Source organism: Prionailurus viverrinus, chromosome B4 (genome assembly GCF_022837055.1).
Source record: "Prionailurus viverrinus isolate Anna chromosome B4, UM_Priviv_1.0, whole genome shotgun sequence".
NCBI classification, from domain to species: Eukaryota; Metazoa; Chordata; class Mammalia; order Carnivora; family Felidae; genus Prionailurus; species Prionailurus viverrinus.
The window spans coordinates 139,278,142-139,294,009 of record NC_062567.1 but is presented as its reverse complement, the minus strand read 5'-3'; the positions used below and the strand labels follow the sequence as shown (position 1 = coordinate 139,294,009).

The 15,868-nt window shown below is 54.7% G+C and overlaps 1 protein-coding gene across 3 annotated transcripts; it reads left to right on the top strand.

The window, feature by feature from the left end:
- Positions 1-37: 37 nt before the first annotated feature.
- Positions 38-4,741, top strand: LMF2 (lipase maturation factor 2). Of its 3 annotated transcripts, none has more exons than XM_047868328.1 (14): positions 38-184; positions 674-927; positions 1,098-1,126; positions 1,266-1,483; positions 1,560-1,738; positions 2,189-2,330; positions 2,471-2,605; positions 2,676-2,781; positions 2,855-2,951; positions 3,021-3,203; positions 3,307-3,475; positions 3,601-3,712; positions 3,786-3,882; positions 3,974-4,741. In XM_047868328.1, the coding sequence occupies exons 1-14, from the start codon at positions 91-93 to the stop codon at positions 4,277-4,279; spliced, it is 2,121 nt and encodes a 706-aa protein (XP_047724284.1). In that variant the 5' UTR covers positions 38-90; the 3' UTR covers positions 4,280-4,741. The 3 variants fall into 3 exon arrangements, with proteins under 3 accessions (XP_047724284.1, XP_047724285.1, XP_047724283.1); XM_047868329.1 differs by having other exon boundaries at positions 2,177-2,330; positions 3,651-3,712; XM_047868327.1 differs by having other exon boundaries at positions 2,177-2,330.
- Positions 4,742-15,868: the final 11,127 nt, after the last annotated feature.

Sequence of the window (15,868 nt, the reverse complement as noted above, 5' to 3'; positions counted from 1 at the left end):
GGCGGGGTCGGCGGGGCGGGGCGGGGCCGGCGGGGCGGGGCGGGGCCGGGCGTGCCCGAGGGCTGTTCTCCGGCCGGCCGCGTAGCGGACATGGCGGGCTCCCGGCTCCCGCGACAGCTCTTCCTTCAGGGCGTGGCCGCCGTCTTCATGTTCGCGTTCGCGTCCCTCTACACGCAGATCCCGGGTGAGGGCGCCGAGGGTGGGACACCTCCCGGCCCGCGCCCTGCGTCCCCTCCTCTCTCCGCCCGACACTCCGCTGACTGGGGGAGGGAGTAACGTCCAGGCCTCGGTGCCTGGGGTAGGGGCTTCGGTTCATGTCCTGCGGGCCGCGGGGGGGCTTGGGGAGGTTTGAGGGTGTGCAGGTTCTGACTTGGCGCCGGGGCAGAATTCTGAGGGGGGTGGGCGCAGACCTGGTGGGGCAGTTAGGAGATATGACCTGGAAGAGAGGAGAACTCTCTCCGTTGGGCGGGAGGTCCTGACTTGGGAATTCCGGTAGACCTTCTGGGGCCTGATCTGGGAGGGGTTGGAGATCAGGTTCTCACCCGGTTGCAAGAGTCTCCAGGTCCTGACCTAGGTTGGGGGAAGGGGTGGGTCCTGTGGGCCCAGACTGGTGGGGGGTGTCTAGCCTTGGGGGACAGTGTCCGGGCCCTGGCCCTGATGTGCATTCCCACAGGCCTGTATGGTGCCGAGGGCATCCTACCTGCGCGGAAGACGCTGAGGCCACAGGGCAAGGGGCGCTGGCAGCAGCTGTGGGAGACCCCGACCCTGCTGTGGGAGGCTCCGCAGCTCGGGCTAGACACCACGCAGGGCCTGGAGCTGCTGAGCCTGCTGGGCACCCTGCTGGCCCTGGGTGCGCTGCTGCTGCGCCAGCTGCGCACCCTCCTCGTCTACCTTCTGCTCTGGGCTGCCTACCTGTCGGCCTACCAGGCAAGTGGGGGCTGCCTGCTGCCCGCTCCCACCCCCCCGCACCACTGGGACCCATGTCACCAACTCTCTCCAGCCCTGTCCACCCTCCCGCTCACCCCTGTCTCTGCCTTGCCTGCCTCTGCAGACACCCCCCCCCCACCCCGCCTCCCTGACAACCCTTCTCCCTGCAGGTGGGCCAGGTGTTTCTTTATTTCCAGTGGTGAGTGACTCCTGGGTGTGGGGATGCTGGCTGCAGGGGATGGGGTGGAGCAGGATATGTTTGCCTCTCCAGGGAGGACCCTCTGAGGGGAACAGCCTTGATGGGGAGGGGCCCTTTGTGCTGTTCCTTCTTCCCATAGGGATTCCCTGCTGCTGGAGACTGGCTTCCTGGCCGTGCTGGTGGCCCCCCTGAGACCGCGCCACCGCCATAAGCAGGCCCCCCAGGGCGGGCTGGCAGGGGCCTTGCCCCACGAAGACCTCCCCTTCTGGCTGGTCCGCTGGCTGCTGTTTCGCCTCATGTTTGCCTCGGGTGTGGTCAAGCTCACCAGCCGTTGCCCCGCTTGGTGGGGGCTTACTGGTAAGGGTCCCATCCTGGACTTTGGGGCAGTCTTGGGGGTTCTGCCCAGCCCCGACCACCCATTTATCACCTGCAGCACTCACCTACCACTACGAGACACAGTGCCTGCCCACACCTGCTTCCTGGTTCACCCACCACCTGCCCGTCTGGCTGCACAAACTATGTGTGGTGGCCACCTTCCTCATTGAGATCGCAGTGCCCCCCCTGTTCTTCGCCCCTGTTCGCCGCCTGCGTTTGGCAGCTTTCTACTCTCAGGTGGGTGGGGACCTCAGCCGTCAGGAAAGTAGGAGGTGGCCTTCCTCAGCACTGCCCAGCGGGTCCCATTGGGATCGGGTGGCTGTTGCAAGCAGTCCGGAAGGCCCGGTGGGTGGAGGGACAGGCTGATCCAGGATGAAAAGGCATTGCCTGTGGGGCAAGGCTGTGGCGACCCTAGAAGACGCCAGTGAGGTCAGCAGAGGCAGGTGCAGAAGGGCTGCACGAGGCATGCTGAGCTTGGGTTTCTTCCAGGTGGTGGGAGCCATGGAAGGGATGAGCAGGGGGTAGAGGACAGTGGAGTGAGACCATAACACAGGCCCGGGGATGATGAGGGGGGTGGGATGCCTGCAGGAGAGACCTAGGCACAGGGTGCCTCGGGGCTTGAAGCAGGCTCTGAAGGGCCAGGAAGGGGGTGGGCCTCAGGAACTCTCAGTGCAGACCCTCCCCCAGGTTTTGCTGCAAGTCCTCATTATCATCACTGGCAACTATAACTTCTTCAACCTGCTCACGCTGGTGCTCACCACCGCTCTTCTGGATGATGGGCACCTGACTGCTACACCTGGCAACAGCCACTGCAAAAAGACAGCCAGTTGTGAGTGTCAGCTTGTCCCAGACGGCCAGACGCTCTCAGCCCAACCACCCACCAGCAAGTCTCTTTCCCTCCACCACCCCCCAAGTGACCCCTGCTCTAGTTCCGCCCCAGCCCAAGACTATGACTGTCTTGCTCAACAGCCTGGCCCAGGACGCTGCTGGCTGTGCTGTCTCTGCTCTTGGAATTCACCATCTACGGGCTGCTAGCCTATGGTACCGTGCACTACTTCGGCCTGGAAGTCGACTGGGAGCAGCATGCTGTCCACTCCAGAACCAGTGAGTGCCAGCTGGGGGGACCAGAGGGCAGAGCTGGACCGTCCCTCCTCACACCCCTTTCCCTCTGCAGCTTTTACCTTCCACCAGTTTTCCCAGTGGCTGAAAACGGTGACCCTGCCCACCATGTGGCTGGGGGTGGCCTCCCTCACCTGGGAACTGCTGACTGCCCTCTGGAGGTACGTGGCCCGAGGGGGTGGGGCAGAGCTGCGCAGGGCAGGCCTGACAGCACTCGGGTCCCCCGCCCCCCAGGTGGACCCAGGTGCGAGGGTGGCCGAGGAGGCTCTGCACTGCAGTCCAGCTGCTCATCTTCGGCACTGCCACGGTGGCCTTGTTTGTGATCAGCCTGGTGGGTAGCACTCGGGGAGGAGGGTGGGGTCCGGAGGGGCAGCACTGAGCCTCGCCCACCTGCCTCTAGGTGCCATACTCCTACATGGAACCCTCAACCCACGGGCGACTCTGGACTGGGGCCCACCGCCTGTTCGGCACCGTAGAGCACCTACAGCTGGCTAACTCCTACGGCCTCTTCCGCCGGATGACCGGTCTGGGTGGGCGGCCCGAAGTGGTGCTGGAGGGCAGCTATGACGGGCACCGCTGGGTGGTAAATGCTCCCTCGGGCCCCACGAGGCAGGGAGGGACCTGCAGAGGGCAGGGGGAGGGTCCATCCAGTCCAGGGAGTTGTGTTAACCTGCTCTGCCGGGCAGGAGATCGAGTTCATGTACAAGCCCGGGAACGTGAGCCGGCCACCCCCCATCGTGGCGCCCCACCAGCCCCGCCTCGACTGGCAGATGTGGTTCGCAGCCTTGGGCCCACACTCTCACAGCCCCTGGTTCACGGGCCTGGTCCTGCGCCTGCTGCAGGGCAAGGAGCCTGGTGAGACCCCGTGGGGGGTTGGGGGTGGCTCATGGGAAGGGTAGGGTCTGGTGGGGGCAGGGTGTGTGTGAAGGGGAGGGTGGGGCCGAGAGAACATTGGCTGTGCTGAGCCCACTCCCTGGCAGTGATCCGCCTCGTCCAGAACGACGTGACTAAGTACCCCTTCCACAAGCAGCCACCCACCTACTTGCGGGCCCAGCGCTACAAGTACTGGTTCTCACATCCTGGGGAGCAGAGGTAAGGCCAGGGTGCCCAGTGGGAAGCTGGGGCCTGAGCTCAGGCAGCCCCTGAACGTCCCGCCCTGTTGCAGCCAGTGGTGGCGACGCCAGTGGGTAGAGGAATTCTTCCCGCCAGTGTCCTTGGGGGACCCAACGCTGGACATGCTGCTCAGACAGTTTGGCCTTCAGGTGGGAAGGCGTTAGGGAGGGGGAAGTGGCAGGGGTGACCCTCCCCCACAGGAGTGGTCCCCACGGACCTTCCTCAATCCTACACCCACAGGACAAGAGCCCACCCCGAGCCCGCAGCTCCAGCAACACCCTGGCCCGGGCCCTCCACTGGGTCCGGAGACAGCTGTCTCCCCTGGAGCCTTCCACCCTGCTCTGGGGGCTCCTCGCCGCAGTGGGGGCCATCAGGGTCGTGCAGGCCCTGCACTCAAGGCCTCCTTCCCCCCGGTCTTCCCCTCCGGGGAAGGAGGAGAAGCACAGGCCAGCCCCGAAGAAGGACTCTGGAGCTGCCACCAAACGAGCTGCCCCAGCCCCTGACAACTGTACGGGCAGTTCCCAGTCTCCAGGGAGGAAAAAATAGCTGCATCTGTCAGCCACACGTCCGGAGAGGGTCAGGGTCCCCAGCACGTCTCTGGCCTTGTGCCGCAGGACGTGATCCAGCCAGCGTGCCTTAGCCAACTGCCGTGACAGATGCAGGATGGGGTGCCATCCTCCGGGGGGGGGGGGGGGGGGGGGCTCTGGCTTCCCTGCTGCGTGGAGGGCCCACTCCCCAGACACACACCAACCGTGCCCTCCCCACGCCATCTCCTGGCCTTGACCCACGAGGCAGGCATGTGACCCAGCTCAAGGTCTTTGCCGGAACATTGTACCAGGGCTGGGGAAGCCCTTTCCCTCTGTAGGGATCCAAGCCTGATGCCCCAGCCACAGCTCCTGCACCAGAGGGTCTGAGGCTGACTTGCTGGGGCACCGAGGGAGAGGGAAGACAGTCCTGAGACTCCTGCCATTTGGGTCCAGGAACCAATAAAGGTGTCTCTGTGCTTGACCACGCGTCGGATGTTTTCTTCCCACTTTGCAGTCCTGAGGACAGCGGACCTTCCCCTACCTCTGGTAGTGGACACAGCTCGTGCTGTCCAGCTGATAGCTGGCCTGGCTTTGTGGATGCCTTCATTCTCCCGCCCTCAACGTTCCCCTCCGTGAAACAGACATAAGCACACGCTCGGGCACGGCCTGGCCGACCTATCCGCTCCACGCATCAAGTCTGCGAGGCCAGTGGCACAATGTAGGGCCTGGAGGCATCCAAGGGCCCGAGAACTCACCGGAACCTGGGTCCTGCTTTCTTTGCTTGTCCTGCTTCCTCATCTCAGGGAACGGCTGAAGGGTCAGAGCCCTGGACCTCCCTTGGGCAGGGGTGAAGGAAGGAGGGGCAGGGCGGGCACCACAGGCACCAGGTCAGGGAGGTGTTGAGTAGCATTCAGCAGAACGAAAACCCATCACGCCTCGGGCAGAGTGGCACAGGGTGTGAGTGGGGAGAGGAAGGAGGAGGCCCTGGGCCAAGGGCAGAGGAAGGAGAATGCATCTGACCACCCAGGAAGACAAATGTGGAAGCAGGTATTGAGGACGACACTCAGGTTTCTGTTTGGGGTTCTGTGGTCAGGAGGTCCCCGCCCTCCTTGAGAACTTGTAGCCCAGCCGGCCCGGACTCTGTCCTCAGCCCCCACCTCTCATGCTCTGGTCCCATGGATACCTAGCCCCCAGTGTGCTCAGCTCCCTCCCCCATGTCACTGAGCCCCCTCTTTGATTTGAACACAACCCATGCTCAGCCTGTGCCCACAGCCACGCGTGGTTTACATGGACCTGTGACCTGTGTTTTCAGGTGCCTTCAAAGGTGCTCTTACACGCAGATTAAATGATCTATAAATTGACCTTTGCCTGAAGACAGTAAAGTATTTAAAATTTTTAAACCTGGGGGCACCTGGGTGGCTCAATCTGTTAAGCATCTGACTTCGGCTCATGGTTCATGAGTTCAAGCCCCACGTCAGGCTCTGTGCCAACAGCTCAGAGCACGGAGGCTGCTTCAGATTCTGTCTCCCTATCTCTGCCTCTCCCCTGCTCACACTCTGTCTCTCCAAAGATAAATAAATGTTAAAAAAAAATAAATTTTAAAAATCTGTTGCTTTTTTTGAGAGAGAGAGAGAGCGCGCCTGCACACACACATGAGAGGGAGTGGGGGGTCGGGGAGGCAGAGGGAGAGAGAGAATCCCTAGCAGGTTCCGCACTCAGCGCATAGCCCCATGCAGGGCTCTATCTCACAACCCTGTGATCCTGGGAACATGACCTGAACCAAAATAAAGAGTCAGATGTTTAGGGGCGCCTGGGTGGCGCAGTCGGTTAAGCGTCCGACTTCAGCCAGGTCACGATCTCGTGGTCTGTGAGTTCGAGCCCCGCGTCAGGCTCTGGGCTGACGGCTCAGAGCCTGGAGCCTGTTTCCGATTCTGTGTCTCCCCCTCTCTCTGCCCCTCCCCCGTTCATGCTCTGTCTCTCTCTGTCCCAAAAATAAATAAACGTTGAAAAAAAAAAAAAAAGAGTCAGACGGTTAACCGACTGAGCCATCCAGGCTCCCCTTCCTTCAGGCTTTTAAACTCAGTTTGCGAATCTCTTTTCAGTTTTTGTTTTGTTTCCTGTAAAAATTTCCTTAAGATATAGTTCACGTGCCATACAATTCACACCCTTAAAATGCGGTGGGCTCACAGGGTGGTGCATCCATCACTTTAGTCAATGTTAAAACTTCATCCTCTCAGGAACCCCCGTTCCCCTTACCTGGCATCTTGCAACCCCTCCTTACCATGCCCTCTGCAACCACACATCTGCTGTCTCTATGGTGTTACCTGTTCTGGACATTCCGTGTGAGTAGAATCACACAGTCTATTCTGGCTTCTTTCACTCAGCGTGTTTCCAAGATTCATCCATGTAGTAGCGTGTGCGAGAGCTTCACTCCTTTTTTATGGCTGGATACTATTCTGTTGTGTTTTTACACCACGTTTTGATTATTTACTTACCCATCGATGCCTATTTGGGTTGTTCCCACCTTTTGGCTATTGTGTATGATATAAATGAACATTGACAGGCAAGTATACGTGTGAGTCCCTGCTTTCCATTGTTTGGGGCACACACCTAGGAGGATTGCAGGACCTGGCAATTCTATGGCTAAATTTTCAGGAAACACCAAACTGTTTGTTACAGCAGGTGCCCCATGTTACATTCCCTCCAGGAATATACCGCAGTTCAAATTTCAAATTTATCCATATACTCACTAACATTTGTTATTTCCCCTTTTTTTTTATGGTGATACTCATTCTGTTGGGTCTGAAATGGTATTGCGTGCAGTTTGGGTTTTGCATTTGCCTAACGACTAACGATGTTGAGCAACTTCACGTGCTCACTATGTGCATATCTTTGAAGAAATGTCTATGCAGGTCCTTGGCCTGTTTTGTTTTGTTTAGAGAGAGAGAGAGTACGCTCACACGAGCAGGGGAGAGGGGCAGAGGGAGAGGGAGAGAATCTCAAGCAGGCTCTGCGCTGTCAGCACAGAGCCTGACACAGGGCTCGATCCCACAGTCCTGGGATCCTGACTTGAGCTGAAACCAAGAGTCTGATCCTCAACTGACTGAGGCATCCAGGCCCCCCTATTTTTGTATCTTTATTTTTTATTTATTCTTTGCCTGTTTTTCATCAGTTATTTGCTTTTTGTTATTGAGTTGTAGGTTTTTGTATATTCTGCATATTAACCTTTCATCAGTTATGTGATTTGCAAATATTTTCCCATTCTGCAGATTAACTGTTCACTCTATAGTGTTCTTCAATGCACAAAAGTTTTTCATTTTTATGAAGTCAAATTTATCTGTTTTTTCTTCTTTCCTTGTACTTTGGCGTCACATCCCAGAAATCATTGTCAGATTCAAGGAAGATTTCCCCCTATGTTTCTTCTAAGAGTTTTATAATCTTAGCTCTTACATTTAGGTCTTTGATCCGTGTTGAGTTAATTTTGCATATAGTGTGAGGTAGGGGTCTAATTTCATCTTCTGCATGTGGATATCCAGTTTTCTCAACACCATTTTTGAAAAGACTGCTTCCCTTCCCCCCATTGAATGGTCTCAGCACTCTTGTCAAAAACCAACTGACCATATATGCAAGGACTTTATTTCTGGGATCTCTGATCTATTGCTTTGGTCTGTATATCTGTCTTTATGATGGTTCTACCGTGTTTTGTCTACTGTAGCTTTGTAGTAACTTTTGAAATTGGGAAATGCAAGTCCTCCAGCATGCTTCTCTCTCAAACTCTTTTGACTATTTGGGATCCCTTGAGACTCCATGTTAACTTTAGGATGGGAGCACCTGGGTGGCTTAGCTGGTTGAGCATCAGACTTCAGCTCTGATCATGATCTCACCATTCATGAGTTCGAGCCCTGCATTGGGCACGTTGCTATCAGCACTGAGTCCACTTGGGATGCTCCATCTCCCTCTCTCTGCCCCTCCCCTGCTCACACTCTCTCTCTCTCAAAAATAAATAAAAATTTTTAAAAATAATAATTTTAGGATGGATTTTTCTATGCAGTGCAGTGGGATTGCACTGGCTCTGTAGCCTGCTTTGGTAATATTCTCATCTTAACAAAATTAAGTCTCCCCATCCATGTATTTTAATTTTCTGTCCTCTATTTAAATCTAGCAGGGTTTTGGTTTTGTTGGGGTTTTTTTTTTCTTTTCTTTTTCTCTTTCTTTTTCTTTTTCTTTTTTTTTTTTTAGATCTGGTAGGTTTTAGCAATAACTCTGGAAGGTTAAATTTGTAATTTTTTTCTCAAAAAAAATTTTAATGTTTATTTATTTTTGAGAGAGAGAGACAGAGTGTGAGCAGTGGAGGGGCAGAGAGAGAGGGAGACACAGAATGTGAGGCAGGCTCCAGGCTCTGGGCTGTCCACACAGAGCCCGACAACCCACAAGCCATGAGATCATGACCTGAGCCAAAGCCGGACATTCAACTGACTGAGCCACCCAGAGAGAGAAAGAGAGAGCAGTAGTAGAGGGGCAGAGAGAGAGGGAGACACAGATTCCGAAGCAACTCCAGGCTCTGAACTGTCAGCACAGATCCCGACACAGGGCTCAAATTCACAAACTGGGACATCATGACCTGAGCTGAAGTTGGACGCCTAACCAACTGAGCCACCCACGCACCCTTAATTTGTAAATCCTAAATGCCTGAAATACTTTAACTGCTTTACAAATTTAATTTTAATTTATTTGTTAACCCTTCAGTTGTCTGACCAACACAATCTTTCCAAGCTTCAGAAGAAGCATGAATGAACATACAAATGCAGTGAACCAACACGTCTCTTGAATGTCCCCACACCACAAACTAAGACTGACCATGGCCAAAATCTTGGCCTGGCCTGGCCTGGCCTAGTGAAGACACGCTGTCCCTGGACACAGTTGGGTTTGAGAGCCTATTCCCAGCTCCAAATTAGGAGTCGAGCATGGCCAGGTTAGAATACGGCCCCATATAGCTCCGGGGTAATGCCACGTTTCTCCCTTTTCTGGCTTCCAGAAAGAAAGGCGACAAGGGGCAGAGTGGCTCCTCCCACCCAGACTCATGAGAATGCAGATTCCCCACCCACAGGAAATCTGACACAACATGTAACCCCCTGGGGTGCCCAGGACCCTGATGAATCCATCTTCCTAATGTATATTCCCCTCCCCCTACAAGCGATGGTCTCACTAATACAAGGCGGCCATTCCACACCCTGCACAAAAACCCTAGGTCACACCAAGGCACAGAGGCACCCAAAATCTGGTCCGTGCCTGCACCCACATCACTTGCAGTTTCCAGCATGACACCTACCTTCCCTTGAGCTCAGCACAATTCTGTCTCCAAATTCTGCATTTCACATGCTAGACTGTGAAGTTAGCCACCGGGGAAGAAAACAAAAATTGGGGGGCACCTGACTGGCTCAGTCGGTTGAGCGTCCGACGTCAGCTCAGGTCATGATCTTGAGGTTTGTGAGTTCAAGCCCCACCTCGGGCTCGCTGCTGTCAGCCTGTCACCGAAGAGCCCACTTTGGATACTCTGTCCTTCTCTCTCTACCCCTCCGCCACTTGCACTCTCTCAAAAATAAGTAAATGTTAAAAAAAAAAAATGGTCAGTGTTTGAAGGACAGCAAAGAAAAAATACAGGTTATGTTTAAATGCTTAGTTACGCATTTTGAAGAAGAGAGAGGGAAAGGCAGAGAGAGAGAGGGAGAGAGAGAGAATCCCAATCGGGCTTTGTACTATCAGCACAGAGTCCGACTTGGAACTCCATCTCAGGAAAGGTGACATCATGACCTGAGCCCGAGAGTCAGACGCTCAACCAACCGAGCCACCCAGGGGCCCCCGGGTTGTGTTTATTTCAGCAACTCTGCATCGGAGTTGCTTGGGCCTATCTACACAGGGTGCTGCAGTCTTCCACCGATGCTGGCCAGAGACTTGGCAGTTCTCAGGCATCCGGGGGTCACCTGGAGCATTCCCGAGGCCTCTCAGTCCTGCACCAGCAGCCCTTTCCCCGTGAAGGCCAGCACCAGTCACACACTGCCTGCTCGACCCACAGCAGAGGCACTCCGCACAGCTGTGTGTTTAGCCATGTCCAGTCCGAGGGAAGAGCTGCCACGTCTGGGGAAACGCATTGCTTCCTTGAGAACCACATTTCACGATGCAGCATTCCCAGAGTCACCGAAATGGACCGCAACACTTTCACCAGGGGACCCCGGGTGCGGGAGTGAGAGATGCTCACCGGATGGCTCCCGGACATTGCACTCCAGGCTCGCCGCACAGGGCGTTCTCTGCAGCCTGACTCCCGAGGGCATTGTCTGCAAGCTGGCTCCGTGGCCGGGGCTTCGCCTGTCCGCTCCCTTATTCCGTCAGATCATTGATTTGGGGGTCACGGGGCATGTGCGGGGCCCACTGATACCAGCCTCTGTTTTCCGCCTTTCGCTCGGAAGAACACGTTTGGCCAGAGGCAGTGTCGTGCGGGATACGTCGGTGATGGGCACTCACGAGTTAGTGGACAGTGATGCTGGAGGAAGCACAGGGACAAGGACGGCCAGCCTAAATTGGCACAAAAGGGTGTTGACGAGACTGCCCAGCATCACAGACAACATCTGCCGTGGAGATTGACTGCACCCTGGGGCAGGGGCGTGCTGCCGGCCCTGGGGGTTGGTGAGAGAGCTCCATATGGCTGTGTTCAGAAATGGCCTCCACTTCAGCCCTCACGGAGCCCACAGAGCGGTTGTTTGGTCTCAGGACTCCTTTACGTTCTTTTTTTTTTATTTTTTAATTTTTTTAATGTTTATTTTTGAGAGAGAGACAGAGCGTGAGCAGGCAAGGGGCAGAGAGAGAGGGAGACACAGAACCCGAAGCAGGCTCCAGGCTCTGAGCTGTCAGCACAGAGCCCGACGCGGGGCTCGAACTCACAGACCGCGAGATCATGACCTGAACCGAAGTCAGACGCTTAACCGACTGAGCCACCCAGGTGCCCCAAGACTCCTTCATATTCTTAAAGCTTGAGGACACCCTGGGGTGCCTGGGTGGCTCAGTTAGGCTTAAGCGTCCATTGACTTCGGCTCAGGTCATGATCTCATGGTTCAGTTCGGTGTTGAGTTCGAGCCCCACGTGGGGCTCTGTGCTGGCAGCTCAGAGCCTGGAGCCTGCTTTGGATTCTGTGTCTCCCTCTCTCTCTGGTCCTCCCCTGTTCATGCTCTGTCTCTTCCTCTCTCTCTCTCTCTCAAAAAAATAAATAAACATTAAAAATTGAGGACTCCAAAGAGCTTTTGTTTCGGAGGTATTATATCTATCAACATCTACCACGTTGAAATTAAACTGAGAAATTCCTTAAATATTTACTTACTAATGTTATTTAACTATATAAATAAGCTCACTACACATTACCATGAAGACAAATTTTTAATGAAAAATAACTGTATTCAAAAAAATTAAGAAGAGTGCCATAGATTTTTTGTTTGTTTTTAAAAGTAAAGTACAGGGGCGCCTGGGTGGCGCAGTCGGTTAAGCGTCCGACTTCAGCCAGGTCACGATCTCGCGGTCCATGAGCTCGAGCCCCGCGTCAGGCTTTGGGCTGACGGCTCAGAGCCTGGAGCCTGTTTCCGATTCTGTGTCTCCCTCTCTCTCTGCCCCTCCCCTGTTCATGCTCTGTCTCTCTCTCTCCCAAAAAAATAAATAAATGTTGAAAAAAAAAATTAAAAAAAAAAAAAAGTAAAGTACAGCCAACATGAGGTTCCGACTTATGACCCTGAAATCAAGAGTCACATGCTCTAGCAACTGAGCCAGCCAGGAGCCCCAAGAGTAGCATACTTTACGTTTTTGCAAAATCTCTTTAATGTCAGGCTTCTCATATCTGCTTTTTTGGCCAGACTATTGCAGTATGTTTTTGGTTGAAGTATATGAGGAAAACCTGGCCTCACACAGATATGTAGCTGGAAAAGGGAAGAATATTTTAGAAACTTTTTCAGATCACCGTGGGTGTTCTTCTTTAATACCGTATCAAAACTACACATAGTCACTTCTCGGTGGTTCATTGCAATTGGAATATGAAGCCATCCCAATGAACTTTTTGTCCTCTGTCCCATGAGAACCCACTGGTGCATCCTACACAATGCAAGGAGCATCATATGTTGGTCATTTAGACAATATCCGTTCACTGAGTTACACCGGTCTTCCGAATGCTGACGCGTGACATCGTACGACCTGAAAAAATCCCATTCATTAATATCACCACCAATCTCATCCTAAAACCGAGTCTAAGGAAGCTGTCATGTTCGCAGCTGCGGGCACAGGTTTTCCCAAATCCTGTTTTTGCTTGAAAGCTAAATTTTATTATTGGCAACAAATGCTACCATTGTTTTTCTTGAAGCGACAGGCTCATTTTGTTCATTTTTAAGAAAACGCCTGCCGATTCAGGTCATGACGTCACGGTTCATGAGATCGAGCCCCGCGTCGGGCTCTGTACTGATGGCTTGGAGCCTGCTTGGGATTCTCTCTCTGCCCCTCCCATTCTCTCTCTCTCTCTCTAAATGTAAATAAACTTTAAAAAGTCTTGATAAAAAGAAAAGAAACAAGAAAATGCCCTGCCCAATGCCCGAGACCAAATACCTACAGTCTGTCCAGTAGGTGTTGTTCCAGGGAAAAGGCTTCTGTAGCTTCAGCAGAAGCGCCTCATGTGTCCAAAAACGGACGTCCCATTTTGCCACATAAAAGATTAAAAAGACCCACACTCAAAGACAGAGATTTAAGAATATTAGTGACGTTTACGACTTCGTTCTTAAGTAAAACTGACCTTGTTGTGACTTGGGGTGTGCGGTGTTGGACGGTCAGGGCCAGGTCAGGACGCAGTCTCAGCTGGTGTGTGGCGGAGTGGGCAAACCCCTGGCCCACCGGGTCCCCTGGACGTCAGCTCAGTGAAAAAGGCGGGTGACCTCATGGGCCCCTGAAAGGGCCTTAGGGGCACGAGAAGAACCACTGTCTCAGTGCAGGTCGTTCCTGCATTCAGGCCATGCCTGGAGCCTGAGATGGAAAGATTTGAACTTGCCATTATTTCCTTCTTGGGCCGTCTGTGCCCTGGGAGCAGCCCCCTTGCTCCAGTGCTTGCTCGTCGTCCCCCAGGCCCGGCCATCCACGAGCTTCCTGCTCCAGCAGGCCGCGGACTGCCGGCTCCCCTCCGGTTCCCGCACAGAGCTCCAACTTTCTGCCTTAGATGGGCCCGAGAACAACTTCCAGATTCCTCTAAGGCTCTGTTGCTTGCAACCCACCTTCTCGGAGGGAACCCACGGGCCCATTCAAAGAGAAACCCGACGAATCAGAGGCGCCCTGGAAGGCTGAGCCTGGGGCAACGGGGAGAGGCAGACCAGGGCGGCTAGAGCAGGAAGAGGGACGCTGCAGGGGTAGGGGCCAGGGTGGCGATGCCAGCAGGCGGGAGAGCCAAGCCCTCCTCCTGCCTGCAGGCTCCTCGGCTGCCCCAGTGCCTGGGGACAGGAGCAAAGATGGCCTCTTCTGCTCTGCATGGGGAAGGCCCCCCAGGGATGAGATCTGAAGGGTACCTTTGGATCCAGAGACTCAGCCTGCCGAGCACCGCCCGCCCCCCCCTTCCCCCTCCCCCCCACCCCATGGAGCAGCTCCAGGGAGGGACCCTGCACTTGCACTGCCAGAGTTCACCGGAGGGAGTGGCAGAGGTTGCCCACTACTGGGGAGGCTGCCCAGGGATGGCGCAAGAGAACAGTCTTCCAGAAGGAAGCAAGTCCGACACATTTGAGCCCGCACTCTCCTGAGGTGGGAGCGGAAGAGAGGTACACGGGGAGAAGCAGGGCGGGGAAGGCGGTGGGTAACCCCACCTCCAGTGGCCACACCAGGGGCTGGAGTGGAGGCGAATGTTCAAGAGTGAGTCTTTAGCCCCCAACGTGTGGATATGAAATACCGTCTCCCCCTCAGAGAAGCCAGGGCTCCCTGAAGTGGCAGCTTCCAGGTCTGGGGCAGCCTCCGGGTTAAGCTGTTGGGGAAGGTCGTGGGGAGGACATTACCACCTGCACCCGTGAACTGGACCCTGGCAATCGAGGGCTCCTCACCCCTCCCCCGTCTTTGCCGCGTGCATTCCCCCCCCCCCCCGCCACCCCCGAAGCTGCTCCAAGGATAGCGATGTGGGGTGGAGGCCAACTGGATGGTCCATGTGACTGAAGCCGCTTAAGTGCTGAGTGTAAACTTTCAAGATTCTATCCTTAGTTTTTAAAAAATAGGGGCGCCTGGGTGGCGCCGTCGGTTAAGCGTCCGACTTCAGCCAGGTCACGATCTCGCGGTCTGCGAGTTCGAGCCCCGCGTCAGGCTCTGGGCTGATGGCTCAGAGCCTGGAGCCTGTTTCCGATTCTGTGTCTCCCTCTCTCTCTGCCCCTCCCCCGTTCATGCTCTGTCTCTCTCTGTCCCAAAAATAAATAAACGTTGAAAAAAAAATTTTAAAAAAATAATAATAATAATCTCTCGCCCAGCGTGGGCCTCCACCTCATGACCCTGAGATCAAGAGTGACGTACCCTACCGACTGAGCCAGCCGGGTGCCCCTAAACCTCTAAGATTCCCGCGGGCAGATGCAAAGACCCAGGAGTCTTGTGGTCGCCCCAGACAAGCCTCACGTGTAGGCTCCCTTGCTTGTTAAACCTGCCACCTACTAACTTGGAGCGGCCTGTCCCTTTGGCGTCTTCCTGCCCTCTGCCAATGGATTTCGAATTACAACAATGTAATTTCGGATTACAACTGAAAAGCTCCGGAGGGGCTCGAGAACAAACAGCCCCCCCGAAGGTGTCTGCATCAAATCCCTGGAATTTGTAAACATGACCTTATTCAGAAAAAGCATCCTGGGGCACCTGGGTGCCTCAGTCAGTTGAGCTCCGAAGTCGACTCAGGTCATGGTCTTGGGGTTTCTGAGTTCAAGCTCCGCTTCAGGCTCTGTGCAGACAGCTCAGAGCCTGGAGCCTGGATTGTGTGTGTGTGTCTGTCTCTCTGCCCCTCCCCCGCTCTGACTCTGTCTCCCTCTTTCTCAAAAGTAAATAAACATTAAAAAAAAAAAAAAAAGGAAAAGCATCTTGCGGCCCCTGGGGGACTCAGTCGGTTGAACGTCCAGCTCTTAACTTTGGCTCAGGTCATGATCTCATGGTTCTTGGGTTCGAGCCCCAAATTGGGCTCTGTGCTGACAGTGCAGAGCCTGCTTCGGATTCTCTCTCTCCCTCTCTCTGCCCCTCCCCCACTTGTACACTCATGCATGCTCTCCCTCTCTCTCTCTCAAAATAAACCTAAAAAAAGAAAAGAAAAAGCATCTTGTGCATGTGATGAAGTTAGGGATATTGAGATGAGGGATCATCTTGGGCCCGGTGCCACGACTGTGTCTCATAAGAGAGAGGCAGAAGGTACAGGTCAATGGAGAAGCCATGAGAAGACAGAGCAGAGGTGGAGTCACAAGCCGGGGGGTGCAGGCAGCCCCCCGAAGCCAGAAGAGGCAAGGACGGTTCCTCCCTGGAGCCTGTGGAGGGAGCACAACTCTGCCCAACACTGTCATCTCAGGCTTCTGGCTTCCAGAACTCGAGAGTATAA